Source organism: Pteropus medius, unplaced genomic scaffold (assembly GCF_902729225.1).
Source record: "Pteropus medius unplaced genomic scaffold, Ma_sr-lr_union100, whole genome shotgun sequence".
Classification (NCBI taxonomy): Eukaryota; Metazoa; Chordata; class Mammalia; order Chiroptera; family Pteropodidae; genus Pteropus; species Pteropus medius.
Genome location: NW_024349802.1, coordinates 18,741,679 through 18,769,426, shown reverse-complemented (window position 1 = coordinate 18,769,426; position 27,748 = coordinate 18,741,679). Strand labels below are relative to the sequence as shown.

At 43.1% G+C, this 27,748-nt stretch overlaps 1 protein-coding gene, 1 long non-coding RNA gene and 1 pseudogene across 3 annotated transcripts; 2 read left to right on the top strand and 1 right to left on the bottom strand.

The window, feature by feature from the left end:
* The first annotated feature begins 17 nt into the window (after positions 1 to 17).
* Positions 18 to 25,001, top strand: SLC36A2 (solute carrier family 36 member 2). 2 transcript variants are annotated; one of them, XM_039836641.1, is made up of 11 exons: positions 18 to 738; positions 1,325 to 1,527; positions 4,540 to 4,630; positions 5,198 to 5,286; positions 5,828 to 6,016; positions 9,352 to 9,436; positions 12,321 to 12,539; positions 13,895 to 13,993; positions 19,649 to 19,815; positions 21,381 to 21,550; positions 24,185 to 25,001. In XM_039836641.1, the coding sequence occupies exons 3-11, from the start codon at positions 4,577 to 4,579 to the stop codon at positions 24,454 to 24,456; spliced, it is 1,344 nt and encodes a 447-aa protein (XP_039692575.1). In that variant the 5' UTR covers positions 18 to 738; positions 1,325 to 1,527; positions 4,540 to 4,576; the 3' UTR covers positions 24,457 to 25,001. The 2 variants fall into 2 exon arrangements, with proteins under 2 accessions (XP_039692575.1, XP_039692576.1); XM_039836642.1 differs by lacking the exon at positions 18 to 738 and having other exon boundaries at positions 1,275 to 1,527; positions 5,828 to 5,923; positions 24,185 to 24,536.
* LOC120581585 (uncharacterized) lies at positions 21,089 to 27,727 on the bottom strand. The gene is made up of 3 exons (XR_005647332.1): positions 27,493 to 27,727; positions 24,996 to 27,410; positions 21,089 to 21,543 (listed from the first exon to the last, which is right to left on the bottom strand). It is a non-coding gene; the product is annotated as an uncharacterized LOC120581585 (long non-coding RNA).
* LOC120581804 (uncharacterized) lies at positions 22,122 to 22,239 on the top strand (annotated as a pseudogene).
* Positions 27,728 to 27,748: the final 21 nt, after the last annotated feature.

The window sequence follows — 27,748 nt, the reverse complement described above, 5'->3', positions numbered from 1 at the left end:
TTCAGTAGAAGGGTGGGGTGAGGATTCAGAGCAAGGGATCAGTGTAGTGATCAAGGCTGCAGGCTTAAGGCATAAAACGATCTGGCTGGGGTTGAGTTTCAGGCTCTACCGAGGATTAGTCTTTACCTTAAACAAGCTATTCTTTACCTCTCTGAGCCTCAGTTTCCACATCTGTAAAAACAAAATAACAGTGCTAGCCAGAGATATAGCCAGGCTTTGTAGAGCCTGAAGCTTATACCATTGAGGAGGGGGTAAGGAGTAGAGAGGGCCTCTTTAAGGAAAAGAATGCAAAATTACAAATTCAAAATCTCATACAGGACCTTGGAAAGGGTCTCATTTAAGGGAGGGGCCCAGACAAATCTGGGATGCTACCATTTAACTGTGAGATATTTAAGTACAGCTCTTGGCATAGGAGATGGTGGTACAGGGAGTGGTATGGCTTGAGTAAAATGCTATAATTTTGAGGGAGGAGGAAATTTTGGCCCATTCTTCTGTCACTGAAGTAGAGATGATGACAGAGAACGGAACACTAGAGAAACCCCCAGGGTCTTTTTTAGCGGCAGAGTTCTATCCTGAATGGCATGTGTGACCTTAGGCAAATCACACCCTCTCCTGGCCCAGTGTCCTGCCCAGTGAAATGCTACTGGGTGTTCTACAATCTCTGCCTCTCCCTGTTTTCCAAAAGACTTTCCACTACTTTCTCCCTGGAGCCTCACAAAAGCTAAGAAGCAGTTAGAGGTGAGTGATTGCTTTTTTCCCCCCGCCAGCTGTTTTCCAAGAAAGGGCAGCTCTCAGAAGGATACCTTACAGCAGACCTGCAGCCCCTGCCCTGGGATGAATAAGGAGGTGGCAATGTGTAGGTATGCTCTTGGAGGCAGAAATAGTGTTCTGTTTAAAAAGTGTGATGAGTTGGGCTCTGGTCCTTACTCTGTCACTCGCTAGGTATGTGAACTTAGGCATGTTCCTTTTGTTCAGAACCTGATCTCATTATTTAATGTGCAGGATTAAATGAGAAAATATAGGTAAAGCGCTTAGAAGAGTATCTGTTTCTTAGTGAAGTGCTAAATAAATATTAGTTATTGAAATGATCACTGACTAGTCACTGTTGCAGGGTCAGGGTGGCTGACTCCCTTCCCAGATCCCTCCCCTCTCCTCCTCCTCCCAATTGGCTCTTCTTCCTCAGCTTCTTGGGGCAGGAGGAGCACCCACGGAGCGGGGTGGGGAGGTGGGTGGGGCCTCTCCAGTTTGTCCAGAGCCTGTGAATGAGGTGTGAGCCACTGGGTTGCACCTAACTAGACACCTTCCTGCTTGCCTCCTAATGCAGACCTCTTCATCACCCAGAGCCTTCTCTTTCTGAAGCAGTCATGCCCGGGACCAAGAGTGCTAGCAGTTCCCAGGACGCTGTTGACCTCAAACTGGACCTCGGGTCACCTCCTGAAAGTGCTAAGAAGCTGCAGAACAAGGACTTCAGTCTCTTGAATGGAAGCCCTTCTGAGTTGCCCAGCTTGGAGAAGACAAGGGCATAACGTGAGTACTCTTTCCTGCCATCCCTATGTCCACCTTCTAGCCCTGAAGCTTGCATTGGCAAAAACCCTTGGCGGGAGTTGGGGGGCAAGGGGGAAGGGTGCCTGACCCCCAACCCATCATGCAGATGAGAAAACCATGGTTGCAGAAGGGGCAGTTGCAGGCTGAGTCAAGACAAGAGCTTAAAGGGGCAAGAGTGGAGACTGTTAAAAAGCCCTTGGGATAGAGTGAACCAGCCTTCAACATGCACGGGTGGGGAAACTGAGTCCAAGTTACCCCAGACCATGCACTAGGTTGTTAGCAGGATGGGAGCTGGAATCCAGTGCTGGTCCTAAAGTCAGTTTTGCTCCTTGCCAATGTTGATAATGTTGGGGGAAGGACAGGATCCCCAACTTCTTGGAGGCCAGTTACCCTGGCCTCTACTTCAACTGAGAATTGCGATGATGACATCAGAACCACGGTATTTAGAAGAATCTAGTTTCTTCTATCTCCCTGGGGTGTGTTTTGGGGTAGGGGGAAGAGAGAGGATCACTCATGAGTCTTTCAAACCCTGACAAGGAGGGCTCTGCTGAAAGTTGAGGCAGGAAGCCACGCTGCAGGTGGAGGCTCCCTTGGCCTCCACCACTCAAGCAGAACAACTAGTTCAATGAGGAAAATGGGTGGGCTGGCATGGCGGTGGAGAGTTCTGCTGCTTTAAGAAGGAAATTTTGATCCCATTGGTGTAGTAGAAAGAACACCTGCATTCAAGTTGTGACTCTGCCTTCCCTTTTCTAAGCCTCAGTTTTCCCATATGCAAAAAGGTGATAAATCGGTGGCAGTGTGAATTTAAGGAGGCTACCTGCAGAAATCAAATCTGAAGGGGCCGGAGGGATGTAGAGGAGGGAGAAGTTACTATAAGGGGCAGGCAAAGCCCCTTTCCACTGCCACCCCACAGGTCAGTTTAGGGGTAGGCACAATGACTGGCACGGAGACAGGTTCTCTTGCCCCAAGGCTTGTCTCTGGGTTGCTAAGAATGCTTCACCCTGAGAGTAAACTCTCTAGGCCTTGGGGTTATCCCTTGCTGAATAGGAGTATTTCTCAATCAGAGGTCTTGAGAGAACCAACTAACTCTTGTGTCCTGAACTAACATATGGGTTGGTGGCAATTTCAGCTACTTAAGAATCCAAGAGATAAAGCAAATGAGAACGTGGGCCCCTTCTGTTTGGAGGGAAGCAGTAACACAAGTTTGGTAAGCATGGTACCTATGGGCCCAGCAGACACAAGTTCCAGTTCCCACTTAGCTGCTTACCAGCTTGAGCAAGTGATAGAACTTGTCTGTGCCCCAGTTTCTCCTCTGTGAGGTGATGACAGTTTGCTCCTCCCAGGATGGCTGCACAAGTGAATTGCATACACACACACACACACACACACACACACACACACACACACACACACTCAAGTGCAGTGTCTGGAAGTGTTGGCTACTGTGAATAGGATGGCAGTCCAAGGTCACCAAAGGAGCTGAGGCTAAAACCCAGGTTTCCTGCCTCCCAGCCCAGTGCTTCACACAGCTGACCACACTATGTTTTTAAGTAGGCTGAGTGGCCTAAAGTTAAATTCTGATTTCCCAAGCCCTTTAGTTAGAAATTTCCAAAGTAACCCGCTGACCCTTTCCTAGTTGCAAAATAAGCACAGCATTGGAGTGCCACGGGGTACTATGCTGTGTCAACAAAGCTGACGCAGGGAGGGAATGGCATGCAGGGACTCTCCACCTTCCTTCTCCCCCAATTGTTCTCTTTAACCCTTAACCTTAACAGATCAATGGGCAGATCCTCCCTCAGGAAGCTAGAGGAGTTAGGGATTAACATAAAGCATGGGTGCTTAGGGCAGTTATTTCAAAATATCATTCCTCCTAACATTTATAGAGACTCGGCAAAGTGGACACGTTGCCCAAGATGACACAGCTAGTTAAGTAGTGGCCTTGGGTTTTAATCTCTGGTTTGTCCAACCCGAGAGGCCAGGCTCTTTCCAGAATACCCCTAGTGCTCTTCACAAGAAGTCTCTCTGGAAGGCCATCATGGGGGATTTCCAAGGTTTCTAAAGCTGTGGGTGCAAATCCAGTACTTACCTTGGTTTAACTTGGTCCAAGTACAAAGAGGTATAAACATAAGTTGTTTTGTAATTCATCAGCAGAGAGGGCACCTCCTTTGAACTTTATCTCTACAGGGGTAGACCTTGTCCTCTGGACAAGCTTCACTTCTGCCTTAAAGGGTCTGAGTGTTCGTCTTTGGTTTTGTTGGTGTGAGAAGAGTCATGCCATTCCTCAGTTTGATGCTTTGGCCTGAGGGAGAAAAAATATCCTTCTAGAGCCCAGTTCCCAATAGACCGCATCTGGGAATCCAAGTCATTTGACCTGTTTATTCAAAAGTCGCAATGATTTCTCTTTGTTGCCTGCCTTTTTCCCTTTTCTCTGAGTTCAATCCTGTCTCTGCCACTAGTTTTTATGACCTTAGGCTGTTTGCTGCCCACTCTTTGAGCCTCAGTTTCCTTGGTTATGAAATGGGGTGTCCCTTTACTCATCTGTCTGGGCCTATTTCTGGGAGGCAGTCCAGTAGAAGTAGGGTGAAAAACAGGGACTCTGAAGCAGTCCTAGGTTCAAATCCTAGCTCTCCAGTATATCCTTGGACAAGTCACTAAAAGAGCCTCTAACCTCAGTTTCCTCATCTACTCCCTAGCCTTAATAAGAGGCTTAAATGAGATAAAACATACAAAGTACTTAGCTGAGTATCTATTATATAGTAAGTGTTACAATGGCATAGATTGAGTCCTATAAATCAGGACAGTTCTGGACAAACTGGAATGGTTGGTCACCCTGCAGGAGACCCAGAGGTGCCAGGCAAGGCCATGGGGACTGAGAGGCGGCCAGGAGCCTACCTATCCACTTTAACTCAGGTATTGGCATGCTGTGAGGGAATATCTGTTAGATCTCCTCACCTCCACATACCCACATCCTCATGTCTTTTCACTTTCCTTTAGAGCGTTCCAGACCTTGGTTCACCTGGTGAAAGGCAACATGGGCACAGGGATCCTGGGACTACCCCTGGCTGTGAAGAATGCAGGCATCCTGGTAAGGAAGGCTGCCACCCCTGGGGCCAGCATGACTGGGTTATAGCAGGGAGGTGAGAAGAGAGGCTTTAAGGGTTTATGATGGTTTGCAATGAGCAGACTTTCTGGGAGACAGCTTGGTCCAGACTTGGAGTCTAGACATGTAGCCTGGGGTTGAGTTTTGGCTCTGCTATAGAATTTGAGTGGCCTTTGCAAGTCATTTGACCACTCTCTGGGCCTCAGTTTCTTCCCTTGTAGACTGCAGGGGTTGGACTATGATTTTCTAATTGTGGTATATAGAGCTCTAGTTCTCGGGGACACCTCAGAAGCCAATGAAACTCAAAATTCTGCATTGCCTACTCCTATCACAGCACCCCATTGTCATTGCTTTACATACTTTATTGGATTACTGCTTGAGGTTATATTTGAAAGAACAGCCATTACTGCTAAAAAGAGTTTGCAAACCAGTTTGCTAGAAAGTTCTTTGAGTCTTGAATGACATCTGCACTACCAAATCCTTCCCCACAGTGTCCTTCACAAATTCATTCTCTTCTTTCTTTCCCTGCCCCCTGGCTCCCCCTTCCTCCAGATGGGCCCGCTGAGTTTGCTGGCAATGGGCTTCATTGCCTGCCACTGTATGCACATCCTGGTCAGGTGTGCCCAGCACTTCTGCCACAGGTGAGGAAAACGGCATCCTCATATCAGTTCCTTTGGTACTCGGTTTTCAGGGACATCCCAGAAACATTCTGCACATAACAAGAGTTTATTTCTTCATTTCCTCCAACAAGAAAAGGAGAAAAGCATTCAGGGCAGGGATGTAAAGGGAGGCTCTGCCACGCAACTCAGTAGGTGCACTCAGTCAGGCCACTGTGCGTACCTGCATGACTCATCTCTAAATTGGGCATTAACAATCCATGCCTAGCCCTGCCTCAGAGAGTTGTCATGAGGATCCAGTGGGATCACTGATATGAAAACTACTGTACCAGTGCAAGGCATGTATTATTACCCTTGCTATGTAATAACTGCCCCGCTTGACAGGTAAGGAAAACTAGCCACCAAGAAGATACCGTCTGAACTAGAACTTTAGTCACTGGGTCACTGCCCCAGTGGTCTCTCCACTCCAGCTGGGTCTTGCCTTGCTACGTGTCTCCTGACTTTTCAGTATATGATCTTAGTTTAAACCGCCTCTTGGTAACTATGTATGTACTTTCTCCTGCAGGCTTAACAGGCCCTTCATGGACTATGCAGATACAGTGATGCATGGACTGGAAGCCAGCCCCAGCGCCTGGCTTCGGAAACACGCCCACTGGGGAAGGTACCTTGTTCTTGCTTTGCCAGGAGGGGTTAGGATACAGGAGAAGGAAACGTGGCTGGCAGGGATGCCTTCTTCTCTGCAATGGTGGCTCAGGTAGCACATAATGTCGGACTTTCCACATGGAAGGGGTTTATGGGCAACCTTCCTGATCCAGCCCCTTCCTTGTATACCTCCAGTGACAGGGTGCTCATTCCTTTGCTATGCAGTTTTAATATTTAATATTTTTAATGTTTAATAATATTTAATGTTATTTTTATTAAACCACATTTATCCAGTTGCTACTATGTATCAGGCCCAGGAAATACCATGAGGAACAAGGCAAACAAGGCTTTGCCCTCACAGAACTCATAGTCCAGTGAGAAAGAAAGGCATTACACAGTTTAGGACACAGTTATTTAATAACCACTGAGATAAGAACAATGGAGGAAAGAAGTCCTAGTTGCTGCCAAGCAGGTAAGGAGATGTGGGTGGGCTTCCTAGGATGGAACAGAGGAGATGACTTCTGAAGGAAGGAATTCTTAAGGATGAGGAATTACACTGAGAAAGTGGGCAGGGGCCTGGAGGACCTTCCAGGAGGAAGAAAAAGCAAAGTTTGAAGATCCTGAAGCAGGAAGGAGTATGTGGCAGTTTCAAGGTAGAGAAAGATCAGGCAGCTCAAGGGCAGAGAGTCAGGGAGATGAAGCTAAAGAGGGACTCAGGGGCCCATCAAGCTGTACATTTTCACCCTCTTGAAGGTTTCATTCTTTCCTTAAAAGCAACCAAGAAGCCATTAGGAGGTTTTAATCAGGGAAATAGTCATATTTGCACTGTTTAAAGATCTGTCTGGCTTCTGTAAGGAGAATAGATTGTAGAGGAGCAAGAATAGAGTAGTCAGACCCATAAGGACGCTATTAACAATGTCCAGGCAGGTGGCAGTGATGGCTGGGACCAAGCTGGTGGCCATGGGGGTGGAAAAAAGTGAATTTGGTCATGATTTGGATCTTAGGATTGTAGGAAAAGGAAAAAGTCAAGGTTGCTTTTTAGATTTCTGATGACTTCTGTTTTGGACAAGTTGTGTTTGAGGAGCCTGAGAGATATATTCAAGTGGAGATGTCAAGTGAGTAGTTGCATAGGTTTGAACCTATCTTCACACAGGAGATACAGAACTAAAGTCATCAGCCATGAAGCCAGGGGGCAGAAGAGGTCTCTTGGGGGGCGAGTTTGTAGTGAGAAGAGAGAAAAAGGCCAAGGTGTTAATGACCCTTTGGTGAGCTGAAGACTTCCCTCTGCAACTCCACCTCTATGCCTTCAGGGATGACACACAAGTCAGTCCCTTCAGTCCCCTCGCACTTGGGACTAAATCTACTCTTTCATCTTTATTTTCAGACCTGTTCCCATCCCCATGTCTACTCTTTTCTGAGCACCAGATTGTAGAAGTCTCTCTTGAGATGTGATACCCCAACCACTGCTGTGTCTGAGGTGTGTGCTGCCCATGTAGTGTAGTCTACAGAGCATCATGAGTCTGGCACCTCCCCTGGTCCAAAGTCCATTCACATACTGAATTAATAAATTCAGCTAATGATCAGACTAAAAAGGTTATGGGATGATAACCTGAATTTTCCCGATTCCTTCACCAAAGAGGAGGTTTATGCCTATCACTACCCCTCAAATCCTTCTACTTATTGTTGGGCACGTAAAGTAGCTTTTCCTGCTCTTTTTAGGAAACTTGCTCCACTGATCATCTCTTCTCTTATCACTTGAGCTTCTATTTTGAACGATGGACTCTTACTTTCAACATTTAAATGTGTTCACATATCTCCATCTTTAATAAAATAATAAAGCTTCCTGTACCTTACACTATCCTCTAGCCACTATCCTGACTCATATTCAACTTCTCGTTATTCAACAGATATCTCCCTAATACCTGCAATGTGTCAGGAAGTGCTTTAAACAATGGGTCTGCAATGATCGAAATGGCATTGGGGCTGACACACTAGCTTTGTGAAAGAACAGCCCACCCCTTGACTTTACGTCTGCATATCCCGTTCACATCTCTTCCATGGGTCCCCTGGCTTTTTATCCTTATACTTCTACAGAAGTTCTTTCCACCAGTGTCCTAAAAGACCTCCTTGTTGTACCTTCTTTGCCCTGGAGAACCTCTTAGCAGCATTTGGTACAATTAACTATTCTCGTCTTCAAACATTCTGTCTCTATTGGCTTCTATTAAACTCTTTGTCATCTTGGTTTCCTGCCTGCTTCTCTGATCATTCCTCTGCATTTGTTGCAGCTTCTTTGTTTCTATCCTTCCTTTAAATGTTGCTGTTCTCTAGGGTTTGGAACGCTGCCTTCTCCTTTTCTCCCTCTGCACACTCTTCAATGCTGATCTGCCTGCTCAAGACTTTGTCTGTTACCAACAAATCAACAGGTTCAGACCTTAGTATATAGTCGTCTTCCGAATATCTCCTGTAGGAACCTCAGGCTTTACAATTCAGTTACTGAATGTGTCATTTCTTCTCCTTCCCCTAAAACCTGTTCTTCCTTCTGAGTTGCCGGGTTCATTTTGTTGTCCAAACTAAAAACCTGTCAATCACCTTAGATCATTTCCTTTCCTTTTCCCCCAGATGTAGGTGCTCAACCAGGTTCTGTAAGTTCTAGCTTCTTAGTATCTCTTAAAATGCTTTAATTCTCTCATCCTAATGGCCACTTTGTTGTTCAGGCAGCTGCTGTCTTTTACCTCCATAATTGTAAGAATCTGCTATCCAGTCTTCCCACCGTAGTCTTGCCCCTAGAGAAATCTGCCTAATCCCTCTGTTGAAATGTTCTTTCCTCTCTTCTCTCCATCTCCTCTTCCTCTTCTTTTATCTTTCTTCCCTTTCCCAGGGGACTCCCATTCAAATATTGGTTTTTCTAAGAAGACTATCTGCTCTATAATTTGGGTAAAGTACCCTTTGACCATGGCCCTTAGCACCGTATTAATTTTGGTCCATCTCGCCCAGTAATCTATAAACCACTAGGGGAAGGGACGAAGTGTTATTTGTCTGTGTATGTTCAGTGCCTAATATGGTGTCCGGCATGTGGTAGAAAAAAATTTTTTAATGTTAAAGATAGCTAATAAAAATATTGTGCCTACTGCCCTACATCAATTAGTATCAATTGCCCTACATCAATGGGTATCAATTACCAGAAATACCACAGAGCCAAGCACACAGATAGGTTCTTAACCATGAAGAATTTTACCACTTGCGGAGCTGAGAATGCGAGGGTGGTTGAGACTTATTTTTAAAGAACTGTTGTTACCTCACTTCTTACTACTGCCCCATTGTTGATTGTGGTGGCATGAACGAGGGTGCTGGTACAGAGCCACCAATCCCTGGGGACAAAAATGGAAATGACGAGCCAACTCTTCTGTTTATAATAAGTGTTCTTTCTTTCTCTCTCCTCTCTTCCAGGCATATGGTGAGCTTCTTCCTTATACTCACCCAGCTGGGCTTCTGCTGTGTGTACATTGTGTTTCTGGCTGATAATTTAAAACAGGTAGAGTCTTTTAGAGAAGGTGGGAGGAAAAGGTCATGAAAAAGGAGGGTCCTCTGCTAGTTGTGCAACAAATGGCTTCTTCTTTTGGGGGACCTAGAGTCCTCATCAGTATAAACAAGAAAGTTAAACTAGATGCTATCAAAGAATCCAGACTTCCCCAGTGCATATATCTGCAGATTTCTGTAAGTGCTTACTTTTTCCATAGTACCTTTTGTTCAGTATCTTGGACCTGTCCTCAAAGTTAGTCTTTAAAATTAGACTGGAAGGAATTTTGGATTTTGCAATCTTACCTTGGAGCTAAATCTTCCTTAACTCTTCTAAAAGTGATGTGGGTCTTTTGGGATAATACCTAATCTTCTTTGAGCCATTTTTATCTACCTTTTAGTTGCTTAATCGTGATGGTTTAACAGTTGTGGTCCCCAGCAAGTTCCGTCAATCTAATCCAGAACTTACCTCGTAACAATTTGAGCAAAATAATATGGGTAATAACAGAGGCCATCCTTAGTCAATGAATTAGCTTAAAAAAGAAAACTATTCTTTAGGGTTTTCTTTTTTTTCTGCTTATGGTAATACTAGAAATTTGGAAATGTAAAAATAAATCGCAAAAAGGGAAAAAATAGTAAGCATTTAGAGTTAGCTTCTATTATGTGTCAGATACAGTGCTGAGCATTTTATATGCTTTCCCTCATTTAATTCTCTCCATGACCTTATTAGAGTAGGTGTTGTGCTTATTCCTATTTTGTAGATGAGAAAACTGATACTATAAACTCTATAATATGTATAAGGTCACAGAGCCAAAGTTAAAAATGCAGGCCTTTTGACATCAGAGCTCAAGTTCTTAAACACTATGCTATATTGCTTCTCAAAACAAAACAAAATTATTCTTAATCCAATCACTCACAGTAATCACTTTAACTTAGTATTAACTGGTTAGCATTTGAAATTTCCTTATGGTTCATAATGTAATTTTTAATAGTTTGATAATATTTCATCACACAGGTTGATCATGACTTAGTCCTTTATTGTTAGATATGATCTTTGTTTCCCTTTATTTGTCTACTAAAATCTGTTTTTCTACTATAATCTGTACAAGTCTTAATATACCCCTTTATTTCCTTAGTATATACTGCTTCAACTAAAATTACTGAGTCAAAGAGTTTGATTGTTTTGAAGTCTTTTAAAACATGTTACCAGGTTGCTGCTTGGAAATCATCTGATACCAGCAGAACTTAATTTATCATCTGTCTAGAGCCAAAGCAAGCATTGTCTTGAGGACTTTACAGGCTAAGTAGAATGTTCCAAAACATAAAAAAGGTTAAATATTGTTAATATGATATTTTGGCGCAGGACACCACTAACACCACTCTGAGGTTAGGGTGCTTAATTGTGAACTGAGGGGCAGCAATGTGCAGAGGAAGAATAGATTGCTAGGGAAGAAAAGGCTCCCTTGGGAGGTGTATCTGAGCTGAGTGTTGAAGGGTGTTGTTGGCAGCCAAGGTGAGAGAATGGAACAGTGAACACCTGGAGGCAGGAACATAGGGAACTTGCTCAGGAGAGACAATACAATAGGATGGCGAGGAAAGTGTGGGCCGAGGGAGAGGAAAAGCCTTCGGAGTTGAATGGGGCCCATTGATGGAGGGCCTTGAATGTCTGGCTGATGCTCTAGGTATTTTCCTATTGTAGTAAGGAATCAGAAAATGACAGGACTGAATGATTCATATAAGTAGCCATGGTGTGTTGTTTAAAGAAAAGGGCATTTTAAAATAAGAGTGTATGCTGGGATTGCAGTCCTGTAAAAGCATACGTATAATACATGTCATTTATGGTATTATATGGAAAATGTATAGATGCATTACCATGGCTACCTATGGGTACCGAGATTATCATTGCTTTACATTTTCTTCTTGCCTGACTCTAGTTTCTAATTGTTCTGCAATGAGTTGTATCACTTACATAATAAGACTGTATCATTTAAATCATTCGGATTCTAAATGAGAGTAATACCATACACCCCCTGCACCTGACTTTGCCAGGGGGTATTTGTACTGTGTGCAGGAGGGTGTTTCTTGTTTATCACAATAATTGGGGGATGCTAATAGCTTTTATTGGGGGGAGGGGGCAGGAATGATAAATTTCCTGCAATAAATGGTCCAGTCCTCCTAAGGAAGAGTTCTCTCACTCAAAAAGCCAGTATTGTTCTAATTAAGAAATAGTATGTGATGGGTCTTTTTGTTATAAGCAAAAGACATAGCTGGGGAACTTAAGTAGAAAATAAGTTTAGTGAAAGAATATTGGCTAACTTCCAAAATGATGGAGAAAGCAAAAAAAGAAAAGAAAAGAAAAGAAAAGAAAAAAAAAAAGGCTCTCAGAAAAGAACAAGAACCAGGGCAGTTAGGGGGATGTATATAGAACTAACAAGCAGCCTCCCCAGGGATCCCTTGTCAGAATTAATTTTTACATTCCTTGTTCTGACTTTGTGTTATTTTGCTAGGTGTTTAGATTCAGATTTCAGGGAGAGATGGTGAGTGCCCTAGTTTGTGTTAAAGACCAGTCCTTTAGCTTTGCCATATGATTTTGGCTTACAGTTCTCCAAGTTTGTATTCAGATAAGAGAGAATTCACCAAAAATAAATCAAAATCCGGAGGAATGATGCTAGGTTGCCAACAGCCAACAAATAGCCACTATAAATCCAGTTATTTATTTTTAATTAAGTTTCTTTTTTACTAAAGTTATTTGTGCAGAAGATTTACAATAAGAAGTCCTAAATTCACCCTAACTCACGTGAGACATTCCAGCTCTTTGTGAGGGAGTTTGATCATGGGTCAGACACTGAGCTAATCACATGCACAGATTTGTTGACTTGCTTTTCCTATTCCTTCCGCAGGTAGTGGAAGCTATTAATGGCACCACGAACAACTGCCATTACAACGAGACAGTGATTCTGACACCCACCCTGGACTCCCGACTGTACATGCTTGCCTTCCTGCCCGTCCTGGTGCTGCTGGCCCTCATCCGGAACCTCCGGGTGCTATCCGTCTTCTCCATGTTGGCCAACCTCAGCATGCTGCTCAGCCTGGTCATCATCGCCCAGTACAGTGTCCAGGTTAGTGCACAGCACACACCTAACTGCTCCAGGGGGCAGAGCTTTTTATCAATAATAAACTGATACCTGGTGCCAGCCCTAAGGGTAGGTAAGTGTTTACCCCATTCTTCAGCCTAGTACCCACCTCATTGTAGCATTTCTTCCACAAAGATGTCTCTGTGAAATCTCATTCCTCTGGATATCTCCTCTTCTGTGTTGCTTCTCCAATAATCATTTTATGTCAAATTCTGGCTTAAAAAAATGCTTCGCAAGGAAAACATCTTGATCAGTTTACTATAGATCATTCCTGTAATGATTGGATAGCAGCGAAAGGCAGATAAAAAGCAGCATCTTCTTGTCGAATTACCCATAGTCTTACATCCTCTAGTCAACAATTCCAGGCACCCAAAATTACCTGTAGGCCACTCAAAAAAAGCCTCCTGTCTCATCACAGAGATGTAAATAGAGAGTCTTGAAAGGCTTACTTAAGCCAATTTATTCAGATGTAAGTGACAATGTCTTTGTGGTTGATTTTTTTCCTTCAATTTCCTACTTTTCTATCCTTCCTAATTTTTATTTTATAATGGACAAGACTATATAAAAATTTAAATCCCAGAAGCCCCTTTGCACACCTAATACCTTTCTGATGTTTTTCTCTTTTAGAAGTCACAAGGAAAAAAAAGTTATATTGTCCACGAAATTTAATAAAAACAACAAAGTCAAATATTTTAGGATAACTATGGATAAGTATTGTATTCCTTAAGGCAATATTGATAAATTCCACAGAATTGAATTTCCCAATGAGATAGCTACCTCTGATTTATTTTCAGACATTGCCCAATTAGAGGAATGGTTCCGTATTGATTTTCATATTCTAGGTCACAGGGTACATAACATGTTTATTTCATACACTTTTCTCTCCTTCAATTTATAGCTCATTGAAGAAGAGGAAACTTTCATATTTAACTAATTTGGGTGGGGAGGACTCCCTAGAATATTACTGTAACTCCATCACAGTAATTTTTAACACTATTACCACTGTACATTCCATATTCTCAGGCACTTTAGGTGGCACTAACCTGTCATGTGTAAGACATTCTTTTATTGGATGCTGATGAACCTAACTCCCTCTGTGAGATACTGATCCTTCAACACTTTGACAATATTTCAATGTTTTTTTCCCTCCAGCTCTTTGTTATCGGGCAGTATTAAAATCAATTTTAATTCTTGCCTACATCCTTTTGCAGTTTTCTGAATTTCTTGACATTTAAATTTAAAAAAAAAAAAATCAGGTCTACTTTCAGAACACCCATGTCTTAAAGGAGCCCAAACATGCTGTGAGAGTTAACATCTTACCCCATTTCTCTCTCGTATAGGAAATCCCAGACCCCAGCCGGTTGCCACTGATAGCAAGTTGGAAGACCTACTCTCTCTTCTTTGGAACAGCCATTTTTTCTTTTGAAAGCATTGGCGTGGTAAGGTTTGAATTAGGGTGGAATGTCCCTGGTGCTGCGGGTGGCCTTCTGAGCAGGAGCTGGGAACTCTGGGTTTCTGGATTTCTGTGCCCTAGACAGAGCTCTAGTTTATCCCAGTATATCTATTAAACATTTATCTTCATATCAGCATGTCTTTCTTAGTCTTTTAAAATCAAGACAGATTAAGGTGTGCAATTTATATGACAGGATTTGATGAAACATAAAAAAGTTTTAAACTGGAAAGTACTATACATTTACAGTAGATTATTGCATAGTCTCTGCTTCCATACTTGAGGAAGGATAGTGCTGTGTATATAATTTTTAAATTTACTTTTAATTTACATACAGTACACTTCACTTTTTTTTTGCGGGGGGCGGGAGGCGCTACATTTCTGTAAATTGTGAGAAATGCATAGAGTCATAGGTACACCATAGTCAAGACAGAGCAATTCCCACACCACTAAAAGCTCCCTCGTGCTGCCTGCCCGCTTTGTAGTCAATTCTCCTTGCCACCACTAACCCTGGCAGCCAGCCACCTTCTGGTCACTGTCTCTATTGTCTTATCTTTTCCAGAATTTCATATATAGGAGATGATGGTATATAACCTTTTGAGACTGACTTCTCCCACTCAGTTGCATTTAGGATCCATCTTGTATGCAACAGAAGCTCATTGCTTTCTATCTCTGAGTGTCCACTGTAGGGGCAATACTACAATTTATCAGTTCACTTGCAGAAGGACATTCAGGTTGTTTCTAGTTTTGGGCAATTATGAATAATGCCACTATAAGCATTTGTGTATAGGCTTTTGTGTGAATAGAGGTGTTTATTTCTCTGAGAGTAAGCTTGCTAGGTCACAGACAGAATATAATTGAGTCTTGTTTATTAATCCAATCTGACCATCTTTGTCTTTTAATCGGTGGAATTACACTATTTACATGTAACATAATTATTATGGTTATTAGGTCTGTGTTTTGTTTTCTGTTTTAACTTTCCTTTTGCTTTTTCTCTGTTTTCCCTTTCTTGCTGTCTTTTGGATTATTTGTATACTTTTTGGTATTCCACTTTAATTTGCCTATTGGATTTTTTACTAATATATCTCTTTCTGTAATATTTTTAGTGGTTGCTCTGGGGATTATAATATACATATATAACTTTGCATGATTTACTTAGAGCTAATATTTTATCATTTCTAATAAACTGTAGAAATCTTACAGTCATAGGTTTACTTTCTCCTCTTTATGTTATGTTGCCCACATGTATTACATCTAAATACATTAAAACACCATCAGACGATGTTATAATTTTTGCTTTTTAATCGTTACACATGGTCCTTACTTGTAACAATCTTGCTAGGATAAAAATAGTCTATTATATCTACCCAGGTAATTACTATTTCTGTTGCACTTTATTCTCAAATTCCTAAGTTTCTCTCTTGCATCATTTCCCTTCAGCATGAAGAACCTTCCTTAGCATTTCTTTTAGAACTGGTCTGTTGGTGACAAATTGCCTTCATTTTCTTCATCTTAGAATGTCTTCATTTTGCCTTTATTCCTGAGGAATATTTTTTCACAGTACAGAATTCCACGTTGACAGTTTTGTTTTGTTTTCGGCACTTTGAAAATATGGTTTCCCTTACTTTGGCCCTTGATGGTTTTGATGAGAAATCTGCACTTATTTGAACCATTGTTCCCCTATATGTAATATGTTCTTTTTATCTGGTTACTTTCAAGATTCTTTTTTTATTCTTTGGTTTTCAGCAGTAAAATCATATTAAAATAATTATATCATATATCTGATATAGTTATGAGTTTCTTCTGTTTGAAATTCACTTAATTTCATGAATCTGTAAATATATGTCTTTTACCTAAATTGGGAAGTTTTCAGCCATTATTTTTCAAAAAAAAAAAACTTTTCTGCACCCATCTCTTTCTCTTCTCCTTCTGGAATTCCAATAATCTGTTAGACCTTTTGATACATGTCTCATCTGTTTCTGAGGCTCCGTTTATTTTTTTAAATATATTTTCTCCTTTTATGTTCAGAATCAATAATTCCTATTTATCTATTTTCAAGTTCACTGACTCTGTGCTCTGTCATCTAGTGTGGTTTCCAGTGTGGTTTTCCAGTTCTAAAATTTTCACTTGGTTCTTTTATTTTGCTTCTGCTTCTTTGCTGAGAATTTATATTTCTCCATTTATTTCAGTAATGTTCTTTCTTACTACATGGAGGACGGTTATAATAGCTTTTTTAAAGTCTTTGATATGTCTAACATTTGAGACATCTTAGGGTTGGCATCTGTTGTCTTTTCCTTTGAGACTTACTGAGATTTTCCCAGTGCTTTGTATTTTGAGTCATTTTAGACTATATCATATACATTTTGAATATTATTTTATGAGACTCTGGAGCCTGTTAAAATCTTCTGAAGAATGCTGATTTTTGTTTTAGCAAGCAGCCAGTCTGGTTAGATTCAGACCACAAGTCCTGATTTACCTTCTGTGGGACATGGTTCCAATATCAGATTAATTTTCAAAGCCTTTGCAGTAATATTTGGCTTCACCCCAGCTCTGTGCCACCCAGGGACCAATCTGGATGTAGATGGTGGTCTACACAATAGTTCAATTTTCAAAGGCTCTGCTTTGATGCTTCACATCAGTTCCGCACTTATGCAGCTCGGGGCTGAGCCCGGAACTTCATTCACAGGTTTAAGAGATCACTCTCTCCAGCCCCCTCCTCTCTGTTTCCTGCACACTCATCAGCTCCCAGTGCCTCCTTTTTCTGGTCCTCTGGCTAGAGAGCCAGGGTTTCAGCCTCCCTACACTGTTGTGAACTTCCTGTCAGATCTGACCCTGGGGTTAAAGCACTGAGAGAAAAGAGAGGGGGACACTTTTTTTTTTAATAATAGGGATTCGTACCAAGGCGCACTTCATGAACACGCAGCCTGAACAGTCACATAGGGCCTTGCCTTTGGAAGGATCCCATGCTTGCTTTAATGCTCTTCTTTCCTCATCTTGAAATTCTTCATTTTGGTCTAGGGGGTCCTGCATTTTCATTTTGCACTGGACTCACAGATTTTTACCCAATCCTGATGTCCCCCCACGCTATGGGGACTCCCCAAACTTCTTTTCCTAGTTCCTTTGCTCAGAGAGAAGGAGTTTGTCTCAGAATTTTAGGCATCAGTGACCACCACACGGTCAGTGATACACCAGACTGCTGCTTTGTGACTAGGATGTGACTTGGGGTATGGTATAGCCAGGAGAGTGAAAAAGCAAAACAAAAATAGTAGGGATTCTCTGCATACTCTCTGTCTCAGACGGGCCCCTATTCTAGGTCTTCTGGCCAGAAAGAGGGTTTTTCTTGGAGTTCTATCTGTCCGCATCCACTGAATAGTTCTAAGATTTGGGCTTCCCTTGAGTCAAAACTGGGACATATGGGAAGAAAAAAATCGGGAAACTCACTGCCATATGGTCATTTTTACTGGTTTTGGTTAATCTACCTGCTGTTATATACTTTTCAAGTCTAGGAGTCATTGCTTTATGTTCTCCTCCCAGGGCTTTTAGTTTTAATCATTGAGAGAGAGAGAGATGATAGAGTGTGCTTACACCATCTTAATGGAACCGAAAGCACTTTATATTTAGAATGGTGGACGGTCATGGCAACAAGCAGAGTGCAGTGGTTGAGCAAATGACTTTGGAGGCAGAATATGTTGCCGTATTATTTGGCCATGGGGTACTCTCTGAATCCCAGTTCTCCAACTTAATGATGATAATCTGTTCAATGAATACTTATTGAACACCAACTATGAACTAATGATTATTCGTATCAGAGTTAAAATTACCTTTTGAAATCTTCTAGCCCAGTCTCCAGTTTTACAGAAGAGGAGCCCAAGTCCCGAAGAGGGAAAAGGAATTTGAGCTAGGTCACTAGCTGGGAACTGCTGTGGCTAAAACTAAGCACTCCTCACTCCCAGTCCAGGCTCCTTTGCACTTTACACAAATGGCTAATTATCTATTGTGGGAGGAGAGAGAGAGTGAGCTATTTAGAATGATCTGGCCTTGTAAAAAGATTATTTTTAGCCTGGAAAGTTTTTGCAGCAAAAATGTATTACAGGATGGGAAAGCTCAGGATGTGGACTGTCTGCTGTCCACGTAATCCTCGGGATTTTTCCTGGGACCCTGCCTCTAACTCAGAAGGAAGTGGAAAGGCACAGCAATGACCCCTTGATAGCACTCCCACAAGCCGTTTTCATTTGCATGGCGGTGGGGGAGGAATGCATGCAGAACAAAAAAGTCGTTAACAGTACAAAGGCACAGATGCTAAGGTCCTATTGAGTAATAAACATAACACAATGCTGTTAAGAGTATGGGTGGAAACCAGTCCTTGCACTTTGGAGGACAATCCTAGTCTGCTGCCTGGCTCTGCCACTTTCAAGCTGTATAACTTGGGGCAAGTTACTCCATCTTCAGAGCCTTGTTTTCTTCATCTATAAAATAAGAATTATACATGTACCAGTTCAGAGAGTTGTGATCTTCATAGCGTTGGTTTGAAAGACAGAAGTGACCTTTGGCTGCCCAGCAGGCTCAAGGGGCAGGCTGGTCTTGAGTTGGATTCCCTTAGAGCCAGGGATACATCTGGGGTGGAAGGGTCCTGAGAACATAGTGTGTGGGGAAATGTGCTACTGGGGAACCAGGAAGCTCTAGTCCCAGCCCCGCCACCAGCCTCCCCATCTGTAGAGAGGGGCAAGTGCACTGAAATTGAGAGTCTCAAACTCAAATGCCTTTGGAAGGCAGTCTGGGTGAAGAGGCCAGGTATGTCAGTGTGAGCAGGAGCAGTGGGCCTGGTGAACGCGGAAAGAATGTTGTACCTAAAGGCGTCATATTCTGTTGTCTCGAAGACTCTGCTGGCCAAAGAAAATGCATCTGGCTAGATCATGCTGCCCCAGAGGGCTGAGCTCCTTGGTCTGGACAACCTGAAGGGGCCTTTCCAGCTCCGAATGGTCCAGGGTTCATCCTGTGACTCCAGGGTCTACTTCCTTCTTTCTTTTTTTTCTTTAATTGTGGTAAAATATACCTAATGAAATTTACTGATTTAACCATTTTTAAGCGTACGGTTCAGCGCCACAATGTACATTTACATTATTGTGCAAACATCACCACTATCCATGTCCAGAATTCTTTTCATCTGACAAAACTGAAATTCTGTACCCATTAAACAATAACTCCTCATCCCTTCCTCCTCCGGTCCCAGTCCCTGGAAACCATCATTCTTCTTTTTGACTCTGTGAATTTGAGTAGTCTAGGTATATATAAATGGTATCATGCAGTATCTGTCTTTTTGTAACTGGCTTATTTCACTCAGCATAATGTCCTCAAAGTTCATCCATGTTCTGGCATGTGCCAGAATTTCCTTTTTAAGGCTGAGTAATATTCCATTGCGTGTATATACCACATTCTGTTGATCTGTTCATCCATCAACAGATGCTTAGGTTGCTTCAGCCTTTTGGCTGTTATGAATTATGCTGCTATAAACAGGGGTGTGCAAATATCTTTTCTAGTTCCTGCCACCAATTCTTTGGGGTATATATGCAGAATTGTGTGCCATTCTTCTTTATATGCATGTCCCTCTTTCTCCTCGTCTTCTCACATGGTGATATTTCTGTAGGTTCTGCCCCTGGAAAACAAGATGAAGAACACCCGCCGCTTCCCAGCCATCCTGTCTTTGGGGATGTTTATCATCACTGCCTTGTACATTGGCATCGGGGTTCTTGGCTACATGCGGTTTGAAAATGACATCAAGGCCAGCATAACCCTTAACCTGCCCAACTGCTGGTAACTTTATGGGCCCTTGGGTGGTGGGACTCAGGGCCAGGTGTAGGTCGCCTCCTCCTCCCTTCCACAGATGGCAAGCCAAGGTCTAGAGAGCTTCCCCTGGCTGAAGCAGAGCTGCCGCTGGAACCTTGGGCTCTGGTTCTCTGTCCGGGGAGCTCTTCCTTCAACCACAGCCGCCCATGTTGAGTGAGGCCTCCTTAGCTCAGCATGAAGGACATGATTTAAGAAGAGAGGGAAGAAGTGAGAGACCTTGGTCACCTAAGGAGAGGAGGGAGGTGGCTGGAGGAAGGCAGGAGACAGAGAGAGGAGTTGGTGGGTGGCAACACTTGCAGTTATATTTACAAAGGCTGTGTTACCAAATCTTGCTTGCCACAGCCAGTGGCGCACATCCACATGTCAGAGTAGCTGGGATGAAAAAGCAGTAAAACAAGAACCAATTTGGGAAGACCACTGTAAAAAGATTTTGGTCAAATGCACTCAGTTCATGTAACAGTTAGCTGAGCCAGACCTCAACAGTGCCCTATTTAAATAGACTCATGAACCTATCTAGCACTGGATAGCATTTTCTCCCACACTGAGGCATGTCTTTAATTACAGGATGCCTGCCCTTTTAAGGGTCACTTGGAGGCTTAATTTGCCTCAAATGGGGCTCCTTTCCTAAGCGGATAAATATCATTCAGCAAGCATTTACTACATGTCAATTATATGCAGATGCCAGTCTAGATACATGTGGAGGGTACTGATGTGAGTAGACTATGAACTTGAGCTTCACTACCTTCCCCAGCTCATGATCCAGTGGGACTGGGGGAGGACAGATAGTACATATACACACAGATATAATATAGGACAGAAAAAGGAACCCTCAGGAGCAAAGAGGTCTTGGGGACTTCCAAGGAAAGAAAGTACATTGGGATGGAACAACAGATTATCTTGTTCTCTAACAAGACAACTCTGTCCAAAGAAGGAAAACTCTGGCACTTCTAGGTCCACGTCCCTGTTGCACTGCCTCCTAGTTTACAGTCATGGATGATTTACTTAACCTCTCTGACCCTAGGTTTCCACATTTATAAAGCAGAATTGTCATGAGGATTGAATTGGGCATGTCTAAAAGCATCTGGCACGTGTACTTCCTCAAAAGATGGGAATTTCAAGAAATCAGTGAGAAATGGAGTAAAGTGGGGTTCCAGGCATCAGGACTAGTGTGAGCAAGAAACAGAAATGCCAAAGTTAGCCTTTTTAAGAAATCGCCTGAACACTGATACAGAGATACACATCACACATACACGCAATTTTATTAAACATGGGAGATATGTCTACCACATCTGTGGACTAAAGATATGTATCATATCTCCATAGGTCAAAAAAACTTTTATAAAATTCAACATCCCCATCACACCTTCCCTCTGCTTCTAGTCCAAGGCCCACAAGTACCCCTGACTCTCCTTTTACCCACCATCGTTTTCAGACAAGGACACTTGCAGCCCTAGGGACCGTCCCAAGGTCAGAAGTTGATGTTCTGAGAAGCCCGGTGGCCACAGTAAGCATGGCTCTGGTTTGTCCTGCAGGTTGTACCAGTCAGTCAAGCTCCTCTACGTCGCCGGCATCCTGTGCACCTACACCTTGCAGTTCTACGTCCCTGCAGAAATCATCATCCCCTTTGCCATCTCCCAGGTGTCAAAGCGCTGGGCACTGCTTCTGGACTTATCCATCCGCTTCACCATGGTCTGCCTGACATGTAAGTAGAAAGGAGAACGGAATGTTGCTCTTTTCCTGAGGGCTGTCAGAAATCAGCCAGACGATAAAGGATAGTCATTATAACCCACTAATTGAGCACTAACTGTATTTCAGGGATTGGAAAAGGCTTTGCAAGAAGTGAGTCATTTAAGCCTAATTCTTACATCTAATTAGATGATTGACTGTTGTCCAGCCTGAGGGAGTGACAGCTTATCGAACAACAATCATAATAATTGATATTTATCAAACATCTATGGTGTGCTAGCCACCATGCTAAGCTCTTTTTAGTCTATATTTTATAAAATTTTATTCAGTCCTGTAGGAATTCTCATAAGGTAGTGCTATGATAAACCCTGCTTTACAAATGACAAAATTGAAGCAAGGAGTGATAACTGGCCAAGAAGTGCCAGAGGTAGGATTTGAATCCAGGTCATCTAAGGCCAGAGCCAGCACCCTTCATCTCCAGGACAGAGGTTGAAAATGGCAGTCAGTGTGTTTCGTCTGGCAGTAGAGGTATGTTGTTTGACCCTCATGATGTTGTACAAATTTGGGCCAACATAAAAAATTTGAGAGTCTACAGCCATGCTACCCTGAACAAGCCCGATCCCATCTGATTGCAGAAGCTAAGCAGGGTCGGCCTGGTTAGTTCTTGGATGGGAGACCGCCTAGGAAGACCAGGTGCTGTAGGCGTAAAAAATAAAAATAAATAAAATAAATAAATAAGGGATCGTAAGCTGTCAAGGTCCTTGCAATCTGTGACGTCAACCAAGGGTTGCCTCACCTAAAAAATTTTAAAAATAAAACATAAAAAATTTGAGAGATCTCACATACAAATCCAAATTTCTTTATTTTGGGGGGTGGGGTGGGGCGGATGACATGGCAAGCCTAGGGTCACATTCCCCATTGGCAGTAGCCAACGGGACTTGCCCCCAGGACAGGCCCTGCTCACTCACTGGCTCCAGCTGGCCCCACTCTCCCCCTTACAGCTCCGGGCCCCATGGTCCCGGGTGCCCTGTTTCTGCAAGTATTTGAGCAGGGGCAAAGGAGATGATGGCGATTGCTGCACTGAGTATGATGTGGCCCTTTTCATCGTGATTCTAAGCATCTCCCTCTAGCTGTACTACATAATTCACTGGACACTGATTTCCTTCCTTTGAAGTGATCTGTTCCCAATTTACCCTAGGAGGCAGGGACATTACCATTCAGAAACCTTAGAGACTCCAGAGAGATAGAGGATTTTGTCTCAAATATGAAGATGATAATTCCTGAAGCCTAAAACTAGGACTTCTGCATGCCTCGCCCCAATCAGTACATATGAGTATATAACTTTCTTAGTGCTTTACATTAATTAACTTGTTTAAAACTTTAATGCCATCTGCAACATGAACCATGGTACCTAAAAGGATAGATGTCATTTATCCCCGTTTTGTAGATGAGGCTACAAGCTGAGGAAAGAACTAGGGACTTTTTCAAAGCCACACAGGGAGAAGTCAGAATCCTGTCTTTCAGACCTGTTCTCACTCTTATACCACAGGAAGCCTGGAGGCTTCTGGGCTTTCTTGGTGACACTTTTCCATCAAAAAAAAAAAAAAGTAAAAGCCCAGGCCTGCAAAACATCCTACTAAAAAAATAGAATTTCAAAATCTGTAGCTTTTAGTGTTTCTTTGTGAAATGTTTTCTGGTGTGCGTAAAACCTGCAGAACACACTTTTAAAGAGACCCTGTGACCTTGCTCTAACTTTCTCCTAGAAATAATTTTACATTCTAATTGTTTGCAAAAGGTGCTCATAGTCATGTTATTAAAATGTTAGCTCTATGAAGACAGGGCTATTTTTTTAAATTATTCTGTTTTGTACATTGATAGATCCCAAACAACTGGGTCCAGTTCCCAGCACTGTTATTTGGTGTTATTTATTTATTAAGAGCTTAATTGTTGGATATGTAGGGATTCAAAACGTACCTTAGTGGCATAAAAATTATTTTAAGCTAAAAACATTTGAAGGAACAGCAGCCATGGGGGGACAGGAAAAAAATTTTTAGCTAAACTTCCTTTGCTGAATTAAGCAGGATCTTCTGAAAAGTCCAGCTGTCATAAATCTCCTCTCTGGGAGATTTTCAACCAGAAAGGAGACTAACCATCATCACAATCTGAGTAATTACTTAAATAAACTTTATCCGAAACTGTCATACCTTCTACTTTTCTTGCATAGAAGCTCTGACCCCTCCTTTACCCCTTATGAAATAGGGATATAAACCCCTATCTTTAGCTGTTCCAGGAGCCAATTCATTTGAAGGCTCCTTAGCCCTAAATAAATTTTTTTCTTGTTAATCTGTCTATTGCCAGTAAAATTTGCGGGCCCCCATCAATGAACCTAAGTGGGTAAAGGGAAAGTGTTTCCTCCCAACAATATGAATCGATATATTTGAAAAGTGATTGAAAGGAGACACACAAAATTTTTAATGTGTGACCTGTAGTGAATACGATTCGAGATATTACAGGACTTTCAACTTTTTCTTTATGTAACTGAATGTATGAGAAACAACTGGTTTTTGTTTTAAGAAAGGGATTTTAAAAACAAACTTTAGAAGCTTGGCTAAGCCTAGAAGATCAATTTATCCCATATCATCTCCTGCAGGCATCTTAGCCATCCTGATCCCTCGGCTGGACCTGGTCATCTCCCTGGTGGGCTCTGTGAGCAGCAGTGCCCTGGCCCTCATCATCCCGCCCCTCCTGGAGATCGCCACCTACTACTCAGAGGGCATGAGTCCCCTCACCATCGTCAAGGACGCCCTGATCAGCATCCTGGGCTTCATGGGCTTTGTAGCAGGGACCTACCAGGCCCTAGACGAACTGATCCAGCCAGGACACTCTGTCACCTTTTCCAACTCTACCATGTTGATTCAGTGAGAAAGGCACTGCTCCTCACCCATCGGCACCTAACTTTTAATGATATGGAACTCTTGTATATATGCATTATCTTTATTTTGCTGCCCTACCTTTTCTCTGGGTCAAGTCACAGTGAAACAAGCAAGGACTCACCAGCTACAAGGTCTAGATGGTAATTAAAAAATTGTTTTTGTTGTTTATTCCTTTTCTTTCCATCTCCAGCCATTTACTACATCGAGAGCTCTCCCTATGAAGGCTCTCCATTCTATCCAACTCTTTGGCAATTCACATGGTGACTTCCACACCTTGAGTGGAGCTATGCAAAGAGGAGCCACCAGGAGGCACCCAAGTGGCAGCAACTGGCAGAAGGAGGTGTGGCCGGCCCAAGCTGACTCTGATTTGATAGACAAAGGGTTTCCCCTTTTCTGGATCTGTTCAAAGAGTAAAGACTAGCAGTGGGAACATAAACTGTAATCCAGCAATGTGTGCGCAGCTCCAGCATCAAGACGCTGGATATGCAAATGGCAGGGGGAAAAGTGGTGGACAATGACATTATTTACCTCTTAAGTGTTGCAACAAGCATTCTTGATCACCTCCTATGTGCCAAGCATACATAGTTCAAGGCTCTTGTAGTAGATTGCAAAAAATGGCCACAAATTCCTCTTGACAATGTGACTCTTCAGCTCCTCCCATCAAGAAGTGAAATCTATCCCTTGAATCTGGTCTTAGCCTTGTGACTTTCTCTGGCCAATAGGACATTAGTAAATGTGATCTGAGCAGAGGTTTGGTGATGGCTTGTGCATCAGGGCTTTCATCTCTTGCTGTACATATGGAGTCAACCCAGGTGAAGAAGCCTGAGCTAGCCTACTGGAAGACGAGAGACCATGTGAAACAGAAATGAATCATCCCAGCTGAGCCCACCCCCTGGATCAACCATCCTGCCAACTTCTAGACAGCACTGAATCTGGCCCTCCTACTCAGCCCTGCTGCTTTGATGCTCCAGTGCCCTCTCTCTCTCATGACTTTGGCTGGCAGCCAGAGGCCAGTCAACCTGAGATACCACCTCAATCTTCCTGCTGGTGTTTGTTCCCTCCCCCTTAATATTGCTAAAATTGGGGAAATGCCCCTAGATAACTGAGTAGATATTATAGGCAGATCTATAGTCTCCCAGGGGAAGAAGATTCTCTTCATACTCTCTGTGATTTATGGGAGTGATCCATGCTTCTTTTAGCCTGTTTTAAGAGAACATTTGAAAAAGCCCTTTCCTGCTTATTTTCAACCATCATCCTCCCTGTGCAGCCTAGGAACGTTTATGGGGTGGGGGTGGGCATGTGTCTGTCTCATTTCCCAAGTCCTGGTGTGCTCCTTTTATGTATTACTTTCTATTTGATGGGTTTATAGAAGATACTTCAAGGCATAAGCCCTGCTCAGGTAGTGGAAGGGCCAGCTAAACACACTCAGATCCTGTAGTCTGCAGAGTACCTGCCCAGAGATGGGACACTCAGCCCTTGCAGTGGTTCACAGCCCACCTGGCCACGGGGTGGCTCATCACTTCCACCCTGCACTTCTTTTTCATAGGCAGACCCAAAGAATTTCCACTGACTGGTTCAGAGCCTTGGAAAGCCATCTTCTTTCTGAACTTGTCTCTCCATCCTGCGCCACTATCATTCTACCATCCTTGTTAAGTTTGATATTGTCTTCTCTGTTATTAAAAAATGGTCACATATTCTCCAAGGACAAGCCCCTACTGTGCAAAATGATCAGGTTACTCTTATTATTTAGACCAATCTGGATAACATTAAGCATTGGAAAAATAAATTTAGTAACATTGAGGTAATCAATAAAAGCAAGCTAGGGAGACTCATTAGTAATTGCCGACAGCATTAAAGACTACCAATGTTAAAACTGTGTTTGAATGGTGGGGATATTAAAATTTTTTAATTGTTTGATACTGGTTTTCACACACACATACTGGCTGCCGCCAACCTCCACCCCCCACCCCATCTAACGTACTAATTCTTTAACTTTTGGAACTTGCTGTTGAGTCAAGAATCATAGAAAAACCATCCTTCATTGAACACTTGTTTTTCATAGGATTATCTCTTTTATTCCTTACAACAACACTATAAAGTATGTATTGCTATTGTCCCCAATTTCAGATAAGGAAACAGGTTCAGAGATATTAACGTGCTGACCATCAAACATGTAATGACAGATGGATCCAGGACTCAAACATTTGTGCACCAAAGCTCCTCACTGCGTTGTAGAGCCCAAGAGAGACCTTTGAATGGTGGTGACCAAAGTGATAAATAGGGAAAATGTGTCCAGTGGATTACAAATGTGTAAAAATTAGAAATACAACTCTTTACAAATATGAAATGAAAAGAGGGATTTTAGAGACTTTATGGTGATCAGGAGCAAAGCAGGATTTCCTTGCCACCTGATGTTATTTAAATCCTCCCAGGCACAGAGAAAGACTTCTCTATTCTTTATACAAAAGGGTCCTAATTCTGATACCAAAATCTAACAAAGCACACACAGAAACTATGACCAAATATAAAAATGCAAGCAGCTTAAATAAAGTAAGAGCAAATAGACCTGGCAACATATGAAAGGAACAATACAGGCTGGAGTGGTCGAAATGTAGATGGGTGGCCACCTCCCCTAGCGGCCAGCAAGGTGCGTCCTCCTTGGCCCCGCTGCCCTGCAAGAGGCCGGAGGAGTACACAGGTACTCCAGAAGGCTGCGCAGCCCCAGGCCCACGTCCATCACCGCGTCCTGCTCTGAGCCGCACGCAAGCCAGATGTTGGCGCGGTAGCCGGACTCACAGATGCCGTCGCCCATGGATGTCGGGGCGTACGTACCACTTGAGCGCCCACCTTCTGGGCAATGGTGCGGCCCAGTTGAGTGTGTGTGCTTCCTGCGGGTTGTCCCGCCTCAAAGTGCTGCAGTGGTGTGAGCGGTCTGGCAGCAGCCTGGGAGGGAGCGGGGATAGGGAGAGGGGGAGGGGGGCAGGGCGTGCTGGGAACTAAGAGTAAAGACGCGCGGAGAAATTACCTGGCGTGTCCGCCCTCACCCTCCCTCCAGATCAGCGCCGGGGAGCTGTAGCAATAGCCGCCTCAGTAGCCGCAGCACGAGGGAGCGTTGACGCAGGGGCCACTGCAGCACATTGGAGTCTCTGGAGGCGACTCTTTCCCTACTTGGGGGTCAGAGTGCAGAGGCCCGCAGCGCTGCGTGGGCGGTGTGGCGGTTGGACCACCACACCGCCAGCCTAAGGCTAAAACTTGGTTGGTCCAGGGGCGGGGCTTAGCTG